The sequence below is a fragment of the Bos javanicus genome, chromosome 28 (genome assembly GCF_032452875.1).
Source record: "Bos javanicus breed banteng chromosome 28, ARS-OSU_banteng_1.0, whole genome shotgun sequence".
In the NCBI taxonomy this organism is placed as follows: domain Eukaryota; kingdom Metazoa; phylum Chordata; class Mammalia; order Artiodactyla; family Bovidae; genus Bos; species Bos javanicus.
The window spans coordinates 19,705,509-19,722,779 of NC_083895.1; the positions used below are offsets into that span (position 1 = coordinate 19,705,509).

The window sequence follows — 17,271 nt, forward strand, 5'->3', positions numbered from 1 at the left end:
GAAGACAGAATTCAACCTTGAAGCCTGGGAAAAGGAGACCTCAAATCCAATAAGTTAAAAAAAAAAAATGTAAAGACAGAAAAACACCACGCAAATGAAAGAACAAGCTAGAAACACAGAAGTCCAAATAAATGAAAATAGGCAAACTACCTAAAAAAGAATTCAGAATAATGATAGTAAAGATGATCAAAAACCTTGAAAACAGAATGGAGAAAATGCAAGAATCAATTAACAAAGACCTAGAAGAATTAAAGAATAAACAGAGAGACAAACAACACAATTACTGAAATTAAAAATACTCCAGAAGGAATCAATAGGAGAATATCTGAAGCAGAAGAACAAATCAGTGAGCTGGAAGATAAAATGGTGGAAATAATTTCTGAAGAGCAGAATAAAGTAAAAAGAATGAAAAAAACTGAAGATAGTCTCAAAGACCTCTGGTATAATATCAAACACACCAACATTCAAATTATAGGGGTCCCAGAGGAAGAAGAGAAAAAGAAAGGGTATGAGAAAATTTTTGGAGATTATAGCTGAAAATTTCCCCAACATGGAGAAGGAAATAGTCAATCAAGTCAAGGAGCTACAGTAATCAAAGCAGTACGGTACTGGCATAAAAACAGAAATATAGACCAATGGACCAGACAGCAAGTCCAGAGATAAACCCACACCTCTGGTCGAACTAAGCTATTACAAACGAGACAAGACTATACAATGGAGAAAAGAAAGTGGCTTCAATAAGTGGTGCTGGAAAAACTGGACAGCTACATGTAAAAGAATGAAATTACAATACTCCCTCACACTATACACAAAAATAAACTCAAAATAGACTAAAGACCTAAATGTAAGGCCGAATACTGTAAGACTCTTAGAGGAATACACAGGCAAAACACTCTCTGACTGTAAATCAAAGCAATCTTTTTGAACAACACCCTAGAGTAATGAAAATAAAAACAATAATAAACAAATGAGACCTAATTAAACTTAAAAGCTTTTGTATAGCAAAGGAAACCATAAACAGAACTAAAAGAATACCCACAGAATGGGAGAAAATATTTGCAAACAATGAGACTGACAAATAGACAAAAAAAACATGCAGTTCAATTAAAAAAAAAACACACACACAACAAAAAACCCAATTAAAAACTGGACAGAAGCTCTAGACAGACATTTCTCCAGAGAAAACAAACAAATGACCAAAAAAGCATGTGAAAATATGCCCAACATCACTAATTATTAGAGAAATGCAAATCAAAACTACAATGAGTATCACTTCACACTGGTCAGAATCAAAGTGAAAGTGTTAATCGCTCAATCGTGTAAGCCTCTTTGTGACCCCATGGACGGTAGCCCACCAAGCTCCTCTATCCATAGAATTATCCAGGCAAGAATACTGGAGTAGGTAGCCATTCCCTTCTCCAGGGTATCTCCCCCACCAAGGATCAAATCCCAGGTCTCCTGGATTGCAGGCAGATTCTTACTTACCATCTGAGCCACCAGGGAAGCCCCCACTGGTCAGAATGGTCACCATCAAAAAATCTACAAACAATAGATTGGAGAGGGAGTGGAGAAAAGGGAACTCTCCGGTGCTGTTTGGGAATATAAATTGGTAGAACCACTGTGGAGAACAGTATGGAGGTTTCTTAAAAAACTAAAAATAAAGCCATCATATGATCCAGCAATTTCGCTCCTGGGCATCTACCCAGTTCAATTCAGTCGTTCAGTCGTGTCTGATTCTTTGTGACCCCATGGACTGCAACACACCAGGCCTCCCTGTCCATCACAAACTCCACGAGTTTACCCAAACTCATGTCCATTGACTTGGTGATGCCATCCAACCATCTCATCCTCTGTCATCCCCTTGTCCTCCTGCCCTCAATCTTTCCCAGCATCAGGGTCTTTTCAAATGAGTCAGCTCTTCGCATCAGGTGGCCATGTATTGGAGTTTCAGCTTCAACAATAGTCCTTCCAATGAACGCCCAGGACCGGTCTCCTTTAGGATGGACTGGTTGGATCTCCTTGCAGTCCAAGGGACTCTCAAGAGTCTTCTCCAACACCACAGTTCAAAAGCATCAATTCTTCGGCGCTCAGCTTTCTTTACAGTCTAACTCTCACATCCATACATGACCATTGGAAAAACCATAGCCTTGACTAGATGGACCTTTGTTGGAAAAGTAATGTCTCTGCTTTTGAATATGCTATCTAGGTTGGTCATAAGTTTCCTTCCAAGGAGTAAGCGTCTTTTAATTTCATGGCTGCAATCACCATCTGCAGTGATTTTGAAGCACAGAAAAATAAAGTCTGACACTGTTTCCACTGTTTCCCCATTCATTTCCCATGAAGTGAAGGGACCAGATGCCACATTGAGCTTTAAGCCAACTTTTTCATTTTCCTCTTTCACTTTCATCAAGAGGCTTTTTAGTTCCTCTTCACTTTCTGCCATAAGGGTGGTGTCATCAGCATATCTGAGGTTATTGATATTTATCCTGGCAATCTTGATTCCAGCTTGTGCTTCTTCCAGCCCAGCGTCTCTCATGATGTACTCTGCATATAAGTTAAATAAGCAGGGTGACAATATACAGCCTTGACGTACTCCTTTTCCTATTTGGAACCAGTCCGTTGTTCCATGTCCAGTTCTAACTGTTGCTTCCTGACCTGCATATAGGTTTCTCAAGAGGCAGGTCAGGTGGTCTGGTATTCCCATCTCTTTCAGAATTTTCCACAGTTGATTGTGATCCACATAGTCAAAGGCTTTGGCATAGTCAATAAAGCAGTAATAGATATTTTTCTGGAACTCTCTTGCTTTTTCCATGCCAACGGATGTTTGATCTCTGGTTCCTCTGCCTTTCCTAAAACCAGCTTGAACATCTGGAAGTTCACGATTCACGTGTTACTGAAGCCTGGCTTGAAGAATTTTGAGCATTACTTTACTAGCGTGTGAGATGAGTGTAATTGTGTGGTAGTTTGAGCATTCTTAGGCATTGCCTTTCTTTGGGATTGGAATGAAAACTGACCTTTTCCAGTCCTGTGGCCACTGCTGAGTTTTCCAAATTTGCTGGCATATTGAGTGCAGCACTTTCACAGCATCATCTTTCAGGATTTGAAATAGCTCAACTGGAATTCCATCACCTCCACTAGCTTTGTTCATAGTGATACTTTCTAAGGCCCACTTGACTTCACATTCCAGGATGTCTGGCTCTAGGTCAGTGATCACACCATCGTGATTATCTTGGTCATGAAGCTCTTTTTTTGTACAGTTCTTCTGTGTATTCTTGCCACCTCTTCTTAATATCTTCTGCTTGTGTTAGGTCCATACCATGTCTGTCCTTTATTGAGCCCATCTTTGCATGAAATGTTCCCTTGGTATCTCTAATTTTCTTGAAGAAATCTCTAGTCTTTCCCATTCTGTTGTTTTCCTCTATTTCTTTGCATTGATCACTGAGGAAGACTTTCTTATCTCTCCTTGCTATTCTTTGGAACTCTGCATTCAGATTGGTATATCTTCCCTTTTCTCCTATGCTTTTCGCTTCTCTTCTTTTCACAGCTATTTGTAAGGCCTCCCCAGACAGCCATTTTGCTTTTTTGCATTTCTTTTCCATGGGGATGGTCTTGATCCCTGTCTCCTGTACAGTGTCTCAAACCTCTGTCCATAGTCCATCAGGTACTCTGTCTATCAGATCTAGTCCCTTAAATCTATTTCTTACTTCCACTATAAAATCACAAGGGATTTGATTTAGGTCATACCTGAATGGTCTAGTGGTTTTCCCTACTTTCTTCAATTTAAGTCTGAATTTGGCAATAAGGAGTTTATGATCTGAGCCACAGTCAGCTCCTGGTCTTGTTTTTGCTGACTGTATAGAGCTTCTCCATCTTTGGCTGCAAAGAATATAATCAATCTGATTTTGGTGTTGCCCATCTGGTGATGTCCATGTGTAGGGTCTTCTCTTATGTTGTTGGAAGAGGGTGTTTGCTATGACCAGTGGGTTCTCTTGGCAAAACTCTATTAGTCTTTGCCCTGCTTCATTCCGTATTCCAAGGCCAAATTAGCGTGTTACTTCAGGTGTTTCTTGACTTCCTACTTTTGCATTCCAGTCCCCTATAATGAAAAGGACATCTTTTTCGGGTGTTAGTTCTAAAAGGTCTTGTAGGTCTTCATAGAACCATTCAACTTCAGCTTCTTCAGCATTACTGGTTGGGGCATAGACTTGGATTACTGTGATATTGAATGGTTTGCCTTGGAAACAAACAGAGATCATTCTGTCGTTTTTGAGATTGCATCCAAGTACTGCATTCGGATTCTTTAGTTGACCATGATGGCTACCTCATTTCTTCTAAGGAATTCTTGCCCACAGTAGTAGATATAATGGTTATCTGAGTTAAATTCACCCATTCCAGTCCATTTTAGTTCGCTGATTCCTAGAATGTCAACGTTCACTCTTGCCATCTCCTGTTTGACCACTTCCAATTTGCCTTGATTCATGGACCTGACATTCCAGGTTCCTATGCAATATTGCTCTTTACAGCATTGGACCTTGCTTCTATCACTAGTCACATCCACAACTGGGTATTGTTTTTGCTTTGGCTCCATCCCTTCATTCTTTCTGGAGTTACTTCTCCACCGACCTCCTGTAGCATACTGGGCACCTGGGGAGTTCTTCTTTCAGTGTCCTATCATTTTGCTTTTTCATACTGTTCATGGGGTTCTCAAGGCAAGAACACTGAAGGTTTGCCATTCCCTTCTCCAGTGGACCACATTCTGTCACACTGAAACCACAATCACACAAAAGTTGCCAACCTGACCACACAGACCACAGCCTTGTCTAACTCAATGATACTAAGCCATGACAGAAGTTAGATATTTAAAAATAAATGTCATATGGTGTTGCTTATTTTGGGAATCTTGAAAAGTGGTACAAATGAACTTATTTACAACACAGATAAAGAAGTAGAAAATAATCTTATGGTTGCCAGGAGAAAAGCAGGAGGAGGGATAAATTGAAATATTGGTATTGATGTATACACACCTACATAGAAAATAGATAACTAATAAGGACCTACTATATAGCACAGGGGACTCTACTCAATACACTGCAAATGACCTATATGGGAAAAGAATCTAAAAAAAGAGTGGATATACGTATATGTATAACTGATTCACTTTGCTGTACACCTGAAACTAACCCAGTGTATAAATTAATTATACTTTCATACAAAAATTTTTTTTAAGTAAGAAATGCAAAGGAAAAATTTCTACTGAGAAAGGGCAGGAATCAGTGCTGGAATCAGCACTGGAGAAAATTAAGATGGAAATATTGCAAAGTTAGGTAATTTAACACTTTGTCATCAATTTAATTTTTGAGATAAGCAACTAAATTACATTAATCTTCCCAACCTTAACCTTACGATTTAATATTAAAATTCTTTTTGGTACTTTAGACAACAGTCATATTCACTGGTGGAGAAGGCAATGGCACCCGACTCCAGAGCTCTCGCCTAGAAAATCCCATGGATGGAGGAGCCTGGTAGGCTGCAGTCCATGGGGTCGTGAAGAGTCGGACACGACTGAGCGACTTCACTTTCACTTTTCACTTTCATGCATTGGAGAAGGAAATGGCAACCCACTCCAGGGTTCTTGCCTGGAGAATCCCAGGGACGGGGGAGCCTGGTGGGCTGCTGTCTCTGGGGTCGCATAGTTGGACACGACTGAAACGACTTAGCAGCAGCAGCAGCAGCATATTCACTGGAAGCAGTAATTGTGTCATCAGTCCTCAGGGTCAAATACAGCTCATGTTGTACCAAGCCTAAGGCTGGGTCTATACAAATTATTAGATAAATAATATTCCTATGAATCTGCAATGCTTAATTATGGAGCCACCACGGGATTTCTAAATATGCTGATTTCAGTGATCATAATAATGGAGCTGATTGACTACAGAATCCCATCAGTTGCCAGGTCATCAGCCTTTATTACCACAGGAAAAATGAGTCAATTGAAAAAGGTCAATTTAGTCAGGCCATGTAAATACTGTTAACCACTTTTTGGAAATAGACTCATCATCAAACAAGAAAATACATATGCACTGACTACAGTAACCAAGAAGTTCTATTATAATTGTCCTCTTAAATTTAAATCGTAAAGTTTCAATAGATTCATAAGTTACTGCCAACAGGTAACTTGGCTTTGGACTGAGAACCTCATTTCAAAGCTACTTTATACTTTCAAAACTGATTCAAAGTGGATTTGGAGATAGGAAAGTTTAATTTTGCTTCATTAGCAGTATGACTATGAAGAAAAAAAAAATCCATGAATTTTTAATCTATGTTTTCTACCCATTAGGAAAAAAGTGACCCATACAATTTTATTTACTAGCTAGACAAGTTCTATCTGATCTCTGAGTACGGGTTTTCACTTGTAAAACAGAAATAAGATACCTGTAAAACAGGGTTGACCTACCTGCTCTGCCTCCCTTAAAGGGCTGCGATAAGAAAAATGAATACCCTGAAGGCTGTTTTCAAATCTAACTTTTAAAATATCACTTGTTTGGATTACATTTTAATTTAGTTTATAGCTATCCATATTCCACTGTACAACATACAAGAAAAAAATTGGTAGGATTTCTTTTTTATTACTTAACTACCTAGTGAAAATAAGGTTACACAAAATCATCTATGTATCAGAAGAGTTCTAGCCAAAAGTATTTAACATGAATAAAGCAAAACAATTAGTCAAAAACAAATTTGGGAACTTGCCTGGACTTTTCAAAAATGTCAATGTCATGATAAATTTTTTTAAGAATGGCAAGTGAAGGGTACAATTTAGATAAAAAGGAAACAAATGACATGGTGACCAGATGCAATCTGTAATCCTTGATGGAGTCTTGGATAAAACAAAAAATAAAAATTGGAACATTTTGGAGACAATTGAGGCAATTTGCTCGGTATATTAGATAGCATTATTTCATCAACAATAAATGTATTGACTATGATAATAATATTACAGATATGAAGGAAATGTCCTTGTTTTCAGGAGAAACATGCTAATACATACTAGGAAAGAGATTTCATGCTGCTTGCTGCTTACTTTCAAATGGTTCAGAAAAAATTTTTTTTAAGTATCTAGAGAGAAAGCAAATGTGGTAAAATGTTAAGAACAGCTGAATAATCTAGGAGATGGGTACCAGGTTTTATTTTTCTATTCTTTCAACTTTTCTATACATCTGAAATTTTAAAAAAACTCTGGCGGGGAAGTGAACACTATGTTCAACAAAAAGTTGACAAACAAAGGAAAAATTACATCAATTTTCCAATAATAAAAAGACACTGTAACCTAATTTTTAAATGAAAATAAATTCACTGTTATACTATTTGAGGTGTATTATTTAAGAGCAACATTAATCTTTCTAATACAACAGATAAATTAAGTGGACTTAATTACATAATAAAAGGTCTCACTATAGGATTTCCTTTAAGAAAAAGTGGCATCATCTCTAAAAGCAGGGCAGAAACAGATCAAATGTCATTACTGGAAAGATCATAGAAATTAACTAAATCTTTATACACTAGCAGACCAGTATCTACATGTTTTTTCAGGACATATACTAACATTTTTTCTCAAAAGATAACTTACAGGCAAGTAGAACATGTATATTACAGTTAACAGATGTGATGGCTCATGTTTTACCACACACTGAAGGCAAGCAAAGTTAAACAACTAGAAACAATTGAAGTTCATGGGCAGAAAACATGATCTTCTAATCTAGAAATGCTAATTTAATTCTAGAGTTGGAATGCTATAAAGGAGGAGGAAAAACTCTCTAATAAACCCTAGACTTGGAGGATAGACAAACTTAAGATGGTGAGATAAAATAAGTCTGCCTTAGACTGAAAAATTTTCCTGCAGATTTCTGGGTAAAAACTTTCAAACTAAAATTTTATAATCTCCTTTTTATCAAACCAGTATATTTATATGTATGTGTATTCTTCTGGCAGAAGGCTGAACAACTGTCCATCAATCCCATAAGAAATCACAAAGTATACTCAGGAATTTCTTTTTATGGGTTCATTTAAGCATTAACTAGAAAGAGCATATTACTGTAACATGATGTTTATATGATATCTTAATTATACATTCATAAAAAATTTAAACCACCTGTTAACGTCAGGTCACCTTCTCTGCTTTAAGATCTATTTGCTGGTATAGATCTCCAATTACTACACTTTCTTAGAAAATATACAGTACTTCCTTTACCAGATAAGTTTTATAAATAGAAAAATAAGATTAAATTATCTTTATGAACTATTTTTAGCAGTTCTTCCCATTTTTATAAATAAGATGACAACAGTGTGAACTGTAATAGAAAATAATTTTATAAAATATTATACCTTTATCTTCAAAATAGCATTTTATTTACCTTGTTAATAGACACTATCAAAGCTGGTTCCACTTTAGCTTCAATTTCTTCTGGAGTGTAAAAACAATAGAGTTTACCCCCTCTTAAAACACAGTACAACCTTCTCCAACGAATTAGACCTCCTACCATTTGCTGAAAAAGAAAAATCAAGAAATTCTCAACTTTAAATCATTATTTATCATCTTAACCCTAAACTCAACAAAATACTTGAATTATCAGTTAGTTTTTAAAGATGTTTTAATATGATAGCTACCCAATTAATTTAATATACAATAAGTTAGTAGCCCAAAGTCAAAAAGTTAGTATCAGAGAAGAAATGTTTTGAATTCTCAAAAACATTATGCATAAAGGAAGTAATGATTATCACATAACTCATACACATAAAATCATAAATCAACGCAATTTAAGAGAAGCTAGCCTATTAAAAATTAGTGCTTGGAATTCCACAGAAATTCACCGAATGACTCAGGAAAATTATAAAAATAACTCAATGTTCAAAATATAACTTTCCCTTACTGTTCTCAGAACACGGACTTCCCTGTATAAATGCAAATTTTCTTTCCCCTTAATGGAATCTTTTTTAAAAAGCTATTGATTGACGCCCATAATTAATTATTTACTGAATATAAATAACTATAGTTATAAATAAATAAGGAGTAGGTTGCACAGAGGCAGCTTTGGAAGCCTAGAGGCCAAAACTGTGCTGAAAGCTGTCCTCATCAGTTTCCCCAAGTAGTCCTCTGTTACCGATTATCCTGTTGCTGCTATTAATGAAGCAGAGGAACCTGGAGAGGCAGCTCCCTAGCCATCAGAATTGCATTAAGACCCTTCCCCTTCCCGCCTTATCACTCCCAGCCATAACTCCTATTCTAACAATGAGGAAGCTGCCATTCAAGAGACAGTTTTATATACAAAAAAAGAAAATACTTCTCAATATCAAAATGCCAAACAATTGCCACTGAGATCTAAATTAGAGCTATAATTGTTGTAGGATATTTAAAGTCTTCTAACCTGCTCATTAAGAAATCCCACAAATACATCCTCAGCCATACAGGTTGGTTGGGCGACTAGTCGGCAGCACATGTTACCATATAAGGGAAGCCAAAATGAAGATTCTTCTATTTAAATGAGAAAAAAAGTCAAGGTATAAATATGTGTTTATTTAAGGTCATTATACATTTCAATTATTTTTACAATTTTTTTTGCTTTATATAAGAACATATGTAAAGGTCCCTCCTACTCATATTACCATATTCAATGACAACATCAAATGAAAGAAAGCAGTCAGGACAGGATGATATTAAACTAATAGTTTGTAGTAGTGGTCCCCAACATTTTGGGCACCAGGGACCAGTTTTGTGGAAGACAATTTTGCTACACACTGCGAGGGTGGAATGGTTTTAGGATGATTCAAACACATTACTTATATTGTGCATTTTACTTATATTATTATTATTATTATTACATCAACTCCATCTCAGATCATCAGGCATTAGATTCTGGAGTTTGGGGATCCCTGGTTTATAGCATGCTGTCACCTGGAATAGACATGGAACTTTTAGTCTCTTGATCTCTTTCTTGATCTTAAAACAATTAATCAATGGAGGTAGTTCAGGGCATATAAGTAAACTCAGGTAATTAAAAAAAAATCCTAATAAAATGATTTTTGTATGTCACATTCTACTTTTTACTCTGGTTTTCATTATAGTAATTAGCAAATTGATCCTCTGAATAAAACACTTCATAGCACAACTTAATTTAATAATAAACCTTTAGGCCCTTCCCCTTCTCCCTTTCCTTACAGTTGTAAGCCATTATGTGAAGCCCACCAAGATGGGGATCTGTGCCAAGAGTTGGGGGGAGGGGAACAGTAGTGGGCAGAGCTAGGTACTGGAGCCAGGCAGGATAAGAAGGGTGAGTGAGAAAGCTTCCTGGCATGAGGCGGCAGAGCCTGAATGGGCTGAGGACGATGGATCACACGGGCAATCTAGAACCCAAGGGGAATCTCTTTTCAGTGGTTGGCCTGGCATGGAGAGTTGGGGTCCAGGTAGAGCAAGGAGGGTATCTATGCGCAGTGGCTGCCCAAGTGAGGTGTCAGAATCCAAGGAGAGTAAGAGAAGTGTGCACATTTCGGGGGTGGTCCAGACATGGGTGTCAGCTTGAGGAGTGAGGAAGCCGTTCACACATCTGGTAAACCAGAGGAGTGCGTCAGAGTCCAGGAAGAAGGAAATCCAAGCACAGGGGCAGCTGGGTATGGGGTGTCAGAGCACAGGGAAGCTGACGAGGGTGTCCACATGGGGTAATGAGGGCAGCCAGGCACGTGGGGTTAAAACCCGAGTCGGGTGAGAAAGGCAATTATGTGAGGAAGATGGGAAAAAGGTTGCTTTTAAGGAGACTAATCAAAGAATAAAAGACAGTAGATAATATAAAGATAATAGAAGACAGGTTTCTCACTATCACAGAAAGGAAATACAAATATGCAGAATGAACTCTTTGGTATTGGTTTAGAACTAGATGTACTGGTATGAACTCATGGTTTTCAACATATAGAGATTAAGAAATCCATGACAAAAAATATATACGTGTATGTCCACTAAGAGGGCCTAGGAAAAGTGACAGCTAATGGTGACAGTCTAATAGCGGTGAATTTACCTAAAGCTCCATGTCTTCTAAATAGTATTTCTATTCAAAAGAACCAGTCTTCTTTGGAGAAATGGCTGATTCCAGGACTGGGGCAGGTAAAGTACATGAAGAGTCTGAAATATTTTGTCATGCCTGAAGCAAGGAAGTACTCAATGAATGAGGAGGACATGGAAAAAGACAGAGACCCATCTTGAATGTAATCCCACTGGCCAAAACGGAGACAATTTTAATCTCAAAATAAACAAGATGTTAACAGATTATAATGCACTGAGTAAAACTATAAAACACGAATCCATGTTATTATATAAATAAATCAGTGAATAAGTTGGAAGTCTAATAAATATTATACTTAGTTTCAAAGTATCCTCATTCCACACACAAATTATATATTAATTACAAAAGGGGGAAACAAAAGGAGTAACTGTACAGTAGAGAAGCTTGACAGACACCCTAAATCAAGCGACCGAGGTGCATATCATCAGTAATGGGATGAATCAAAATATGCCACCTGATAGAATGCAATGAGAATGCAGCACTTCTGTGACATTTCTGCCAAAGACGCATATCCTGAGTCTTAGCACCAGAAAACATTCAACAAACCTAAACACAGAGAACTTCTACAAAATAACTATGATATTTTAAAATGTCATAGTTATGAAAGCCAAGGAAAGACTGCAGAACTGATCTAGATTGAAAGAAACTAAAGAAGCATGATGATTAAATGCAGTAAATGAATCTACACTGGATCCTTTGGTCATAGGGACATTACTGGAAAAATATTTGAATGGTGTTTGTTTAATAGGAATAACAGTAATACATTAATATTCATTTTCTGACTTAGATAGCTGTAATGATGTAGCTGGATGTCTTTTAGCAGGAAACAGATACTAACATAGTTGAGAGTAATGAAGCATCAGATAAGCACCTTGCTCTCATATACTTCTTGAGAAAAACAAAAAGACCTTGATATTCAACTTTTAACTTTTCTATAAGTTTGCAATTGTTTAATAAAGTTCTTTCAAAAAACATTAAGATATTCCTCTAATGTGCAGGTGGGTATACAGCCTTTATAACTGTATGGAAGGAAAGCACTGTATAATCTATTGTGTGTATCAGGGTATAAATAAAAATGCAACATATGGCCAGTCCTTTTTCACACTGGACCACACAAAAAAAGATTTATAAAGTTTTCACTGCACCCCTGTTGGTAAATGCCTATTAAATGACTAACCATTGGCTGTTACTATTATTAACCAAAAAGTAAGTTCAGAAAATAAAATACTTTTGGTAAAAATACAATTATTTAATATATATTTAATAGATGTAGCCAAGGTTTGGGACATCAGTTAAAAGAAAAAGACCAGCCTAAATGAAGAGCATATGTGTGGATGCTAAGTTGCTTCAGTAGTGACCAATTTCTGTGCAACCCCATGGACTGTAGCCCGCCAGGCTCCTCTGTCCATGGGATTCTCCAGGCAAGAATACCAGACTGGGTTGCCATGCCCTCCTCCAGGGGGATCTTCCTGACCCAGGGATTGAACCCGAGTCTCTTACCTCTAACCTGCATCAGCAGGCAGGTTCTTTACCACTAGCACCACCTGAGAAGCCCAAATGAACAGCACAAAATAAAATAATTGTTATCAATGTACCTGCTCAAGCTTCTACTAAAGAATAGCACACAACAAAATTTCTGGGCCTATTCTTTTTTATTATTACCTCGTTAAAGCTGCTATCTTGTAATGAAGGGCTTCATCTGAGAGAATTAAGTGTATAAATACAACACAGCCAATGATTTTAAAATGCAGATATAAATAAATGAGAATCTCCTTTCTTAAAATAGGCAGGAAATGAAAGAAACATTATATAAAAGCATGGATCTAAGAAATATATCTGAAATCAAATTTGTGATTTATGAATTTAAAGTTTCAAAGTGAATTTCTTTACATACAAGATTTATGGATGACTTGTCTTTAAGTTAGGATGTAACTCCTAAAGAAATAGAATCATAAGTGATTAGTTTTTCAGACCAGTTCATAAAGTTTGTTCAAACAACAATGTACCTGGAACCTAAACACCACATGTAACAGTTTCTCTAGCAAAATACCTTCAGATTTCATGGCACACCAAGAAAAATAATTCCTTCCTAGTTGTAGTCCTTGAAAAAAGATACTCAATGTAAAATTCTTTGCTCTACAGATCACATGCCACGTAGGCTGCAATCAGCTACTACTTCCCATGTAGATTTCTCTACAGCTCATGACCACTGGAGAATAAAGCACAGAGCTACAGCTTCTTCTACTTTTAACAAGAAGGATGGCATCTATGCTGGTCACTTAATTTGCCCAAGTATCAACTCTCATTCTTAAAAATACTACCTATAAAGTACTAGGGTTGTTGTGAAATCAAATAAGAAAATGCATATATATGACATTTATCACTGTATCTGGCATGTAACAGATGCTTCTTATAATTTCATATCCAGGGCACTCTCAGTCCCGAAGCCATATCCTTTCCATTTTTCAATGCTGTCTTTCCAGTCTTGTGCAACACATTTAATCAAAATACTTTATTCTTCTTTTCTAACCAAGGGTGATATTAGGGCAAGATGAAATGAAACAGGAAGTGAAAGAACAGTTTGACTTTTCATTACTCGAGGATTTTATCTAATTCATCTGTAGTTTCAGAAGGGGAACAAAATGGAGTTTTAAAATGACAGCGACAACAAAACAAAGGCAAGAGAAAGAATCCAGATAACATCTCAGTTCCATGTCAGTCAATCTTTACAATGTGACTTCATTGTTTTATAAAAAGTATAAAAATTTCTTGATGACAAATACAAGCCTTATGATACCATTTTGGCTTTTTCCTTCTTGGGAGAAAATAATAGCAACTGACAAACAACTAATCTCAAAAATATACAAGCAACTCCTACAGCTCAATTCCAGAAAAATAAACGACTCAATCAAAAAATGGGCCAAAGAACTAAATAGACATTTCTCCAAAGAAGACATACAGATGGCTAACAAACACATGAAAAGATGCTCAACATCACTCATTATCAGAGAAATGCAAATCAAAACCACTATGAAATACCATTTCACGCCAGTCAGAATGGCTGCGATCCAAAAGTCTACAAGCAATAAATGCTGGAGAGGGTGTGGAGAAAAGAGAACCCTCTTATACTGTTGGTGGGAATGCAAACTAGTACAGCCACTATGGAGAACAGTGTGGAGATTCCTTAAAAAACTGGAAATAGAACTGCCATACGACCCAGTAATCCCACTGCTGGGCATTCACACTGAGGAAACCAGAAGGGAAAGAGACACGTGTACCCCAATGTTCATCGCAGCACTGTTTATAATAGCCAGGACATGGAAGCAACCTAGATGCCCATTAGCAGATGAATGGATAAGAAAGCTGTGGTACATATATACAATGGAGTATTACTCAGCCATTAAAAAGAATACATTTGAATCAGTTCTAATGAGGTGGATGAAACTGGAGCCTATTACACAGAGTGAAGTAAGCCAGAAAGAAAAACACCAATACAGTACACTAACGCATATATATGGAATTTAGAAAGATGGTAACAATAACCCTGTATACGAGACAGCAAAAGAGACACTGATGTATAGATCAGTCTTTTGGACTCTGTGGGAGAGGGAGCGGGGGATGATTTGGGAGAATGGCATTAAAATATGTATAATATAAGAAACAAATCGCCAGTCCAGGTTCGATGCAAGATACAGGAAGCTTGGGGCTGGTGCACTGGAATGTCCCAGAGAGATAGTATAGGGAGGGAGGTGGGAGGGGGTTCAGGATGGGGAACACGGGTACACCCGTGGCAGATGCATGTTGATTTATGGCAAAACCAATACAATATTGTAAAGTAAAATAATAATAATTAAAAAAAATAAAGACAGCTTTGAAAAAGAAAAAAGAGCAATAAAATTGAGTTATAAATTTCAAAAATCTTGTATATCCTCTTTATAGTATTTGGGAGACACTGACATAACTTTTTTTGGGGGTGTTAGTTCTAAAAGGTCTTGTAGGTCTTCATAGAACTGTTCAACTTTAGCTTCTTCAGCATTACTGGCTGGGGCATAGACTTGGATTACTGTGATATTGAATGGTTTGCCTTGGAAACAAACAGAGATCATTCTGTCATTTTTGAGATTGCATCCAAGTACTGCATTTCGGACTCTTTTGTTGACCATGATGGCTACTCCATTTCTTCTGAGGGATTCCTGCCCGCAGTAGTAGATATAATGGTCATCTGAGTTAAATTCACCCATTCCAGTCCATTGGAGTTCGCTGATTCCTAGAATGTCAACATTCACTCTTGCCATCTCTTGTTTGACCACTTTCAATTTGCCTTGATTCATGGACCTGACATTCCAGGTTCCTATGCAATATTGCTCTTTACAGCATTGGACCTTGCTTCTATCACCAGTCACATCCACAGCTGGGTATTGTTTTTGCTTTGGCTCCATCCCTTCGTTCTTTCTGGAGTTATTTCTCCACTGATCTCCAGTAGCATATTGGGCACCTACTGACCTGGGGAGTTTCTCTTTCAGTATCCTATCATTTTGCCTTTTCATACTGTTCATGGGGTTCTAAAGGCAAGAATACTGAAGTGGTTTGCCATTCCCTTCTCCAGTGGACCACATTCTGTCAAATCTCTCCACCATGACCCGCCCATCTTGGGTTGCCCCACAGGCATGGCTTAGTTTCAGTGAATTAGACAAGGCTGTGATCCTAGTGTGATTAGATTGACTAGTTTCCTGTGAGTATGGTTTCAGTGTGTTGGCCCTCTGATGCCCTCTTGCAAAACCGAACGTCTTACTTGGGTTTCTCTTACCTTGGGCGTGGGGTATCTCTTCACGGCTGCTCTGGCAAAGGGCAGCCACTGCTCCTTACCTTGGACGACGGATATCTCCTCACCGCCGCCCTTCCTGACCTTCAATGTGGGATAGCTGCTCTAGGCCCTCCTGCGCCCGTGCAGCCACGGCTCCTTGGACGTGGGGTTGGTCCTCCTGGCCAATGCCCCTGGACTCACGTCCATCAGTCAGTGATGCCATCCAGCCATCACATCCTCTGTCGTCCCCTTCTCCTCCTGCCCCCAATCCCTCCCAGCATCAGAGTCTTTTCCAATGAGTCAACTCTTCACATGAGGTGGCCAAAGTACTGGAGTTTCAGCTTTAGCATCATTCCTTCCAAAGAAATCCCAGGGCTGATCTCCTTCACAATGTACTGGTTGGATCTCCTTGCAATCCAAGGGACTCTCAAGAGTCTTCTCCAACACCACAGTTCAAAAGCATCAATTCTTCGGCGCTCAGCCTTCTTCACAGTCCAACTCTCACATCCATACACGAACACAGGAAAAATCATAGCCTTGACTAGACGAACATTTGTTGGCAAAGTAATGTCTCTGCTTCTGAACATGCTATCTAGGTTGGTCATAACTTTCCTTCCAAGGAGTAAGCGTCTTTTAATTTCATGGCTGCAGTCACCATCTGCAGTGATTTTGGAGCCCAGAAAAATAAAGTCTGACACTGTTTCCACTGTTTCCCCATCTATTTCCCATGAAGTGGTGGGACCGGATGCCATGATCTTCATTTTCTGAATGTTGAGCCTTAAGCTAACTTTTTCACTCTCCACTTTTACTTTCATCAAGAGGCTTTTGAGTTCCTCTTCACTCTCTGCCATAAGGGTGGTGTCATCTGCATATCTGAGGTTATTGATATTTCTCCCGGCAATCTTGATTCCAGCTTGTGTTTCTTCCAGTCCAGCATTTCTCATGATGTACTCTGCATATAAGTTAAATAAACAGGGTGACAATATACAGCCTTGACGAACTCCTTTTCCTATTTGGAACCAGTCTGTTGTTCCATGTCCAGTTCTAACTGTTGCTTCCTGACCTGCATACAAATTTCTCAAGAGGCAGATCAGGTGGTCTGGTATTCCCATCTCTTTCAGAATTTTCCACAGTTGATTGTGATCCACACAGTCAAAGGCTTTGGCATAGTCAATAAAGCAGAAATGGATGTGTTTCTGGAACTCTCTTGCTTTTTCCATGATCCAGCGGATGTTGGCAATTTGATCTCTGGTTCCTCTGCCTTTTCTAAAACCAGCTTGAACATCAGGAAGTTCACGATTCACATATTGCTGAAGCCTGGCTTGGAGAATTTGGAGCATTACTTTACTAGCGTGTGAG

At 38.0% G+C, this 17,271-nt stretch overlaps 1 protein-coding gene across 4 annotated transcripts in view; it reads right to left on the reverse strand.

Moving 5' to 3' along the window:
• RTKN2 (rhotekin 2) overlaps positions 1-17,271 on the reverse strand; it is a 114,204-nt gene that overhangs the window by 27,693 nt on the left and 69,240 nt on the right. For all 4 annotated transcript variants that reach the window (XM_061405087.1, XM_061405089.1, XM_061405088.1 and 1 more), the window contains 2 exons: positions 9,423-9,529; positions 8,412-8,543 (listed from right to left, as the gene is read on the reverse strand). In XM_061405087.1, the coding sequence (XP_061261071.1) occupies positions 8,412-8,543; positions 9,423-9,529 (239 nt within the window). The remainder of the gene's footprint in view (positions 1-8,411; positions 8,544-9,422; positions 9,530-17,271) is intronic.